Source organism: Mesitornis unicolor, unplaced genomic scaffold, assembly GCF_000695765.1.
Source record: "Mesitornis unicolor isolate BGI_N332 unplaced genomic scaffold, ASM69576v1 scaffold1704, whole genome shotgun sequence".
Classification (NCBI taxonomy): domain Eukaryota; kingdom Metazoa; phylum Chordata; class Aves; order Mesitornithiformes; family Mesitornithidae; genus Mesitornis; species Mesitornis unicolor.
The window spans coordinates 1909-2323 of record NW_010179194.1 but is presented as its reverse complement, the minus strand read 5'-3'; the positions used below and the strand labels follow the sequence as shown (position 1 = coordinate 2323).

Below are 415 nucleotides of genomic sequence, written 5' to 3'. Positions count from 1 at the left end.
ATGTCACCCCCCAGCTCATCAAGGAGTGCTCTGCGCCCGTGCCCCTGCCTGGCAGCCGCCCCGTCCTCGATGTCACCTGCGTGGACTCCAACATGGACGTGAGTTTTTGGAGGGGTCCTGGAATGGGAGGGGACTCAGGGGGAGTGTCCCCAGTGTCCCCCCCCATTCCGGTGACACCTCCTGTCCTCACAGCCCGTCAAGGTCAAGCGCTTCTGGCCACTGGTGCCGGTGGCCATATCAACCTGTACAAGGCCATCAAGAGGAAATGAGACCCCCCCTCTCCTCGAGGGGCCACCACCTTGGGGACCCCCCCCTTGTCACCTCCTCCCATCCCCAAATAAAGCTCCTACCCCGCACCGCTGTCCCTTTTCCTGTTGCCGTCATCACTTTGGGGACATGGGGGACAGGGTGGGGG

General features: G+C 63.1%; 1 protein-coding gene across 1 annotated transcript in view; it reads left to right on the top strand.

Annotated features, from left to right (window-relative positions):
- LOC104539198 (cathelicidin-3-like) overlaps positions 1 to 269 on the top strand; it is an 856-nt gene extending 587 nt beyond the window's left edge. Inside the window, 3 exon segments of the mRNA XM_010182668.1 lie at positions 15 to 98; positions 193 to 232; positions 235 to 269. Coding sequence (XP_010180970.1) covers positions 15 to 98; positions 193 to 232; positions 235 to 269 — 159 coding nt within the window.
- The last annotated feature ends 146 nt before the right edge of the window (positions 270 to 415 follow it).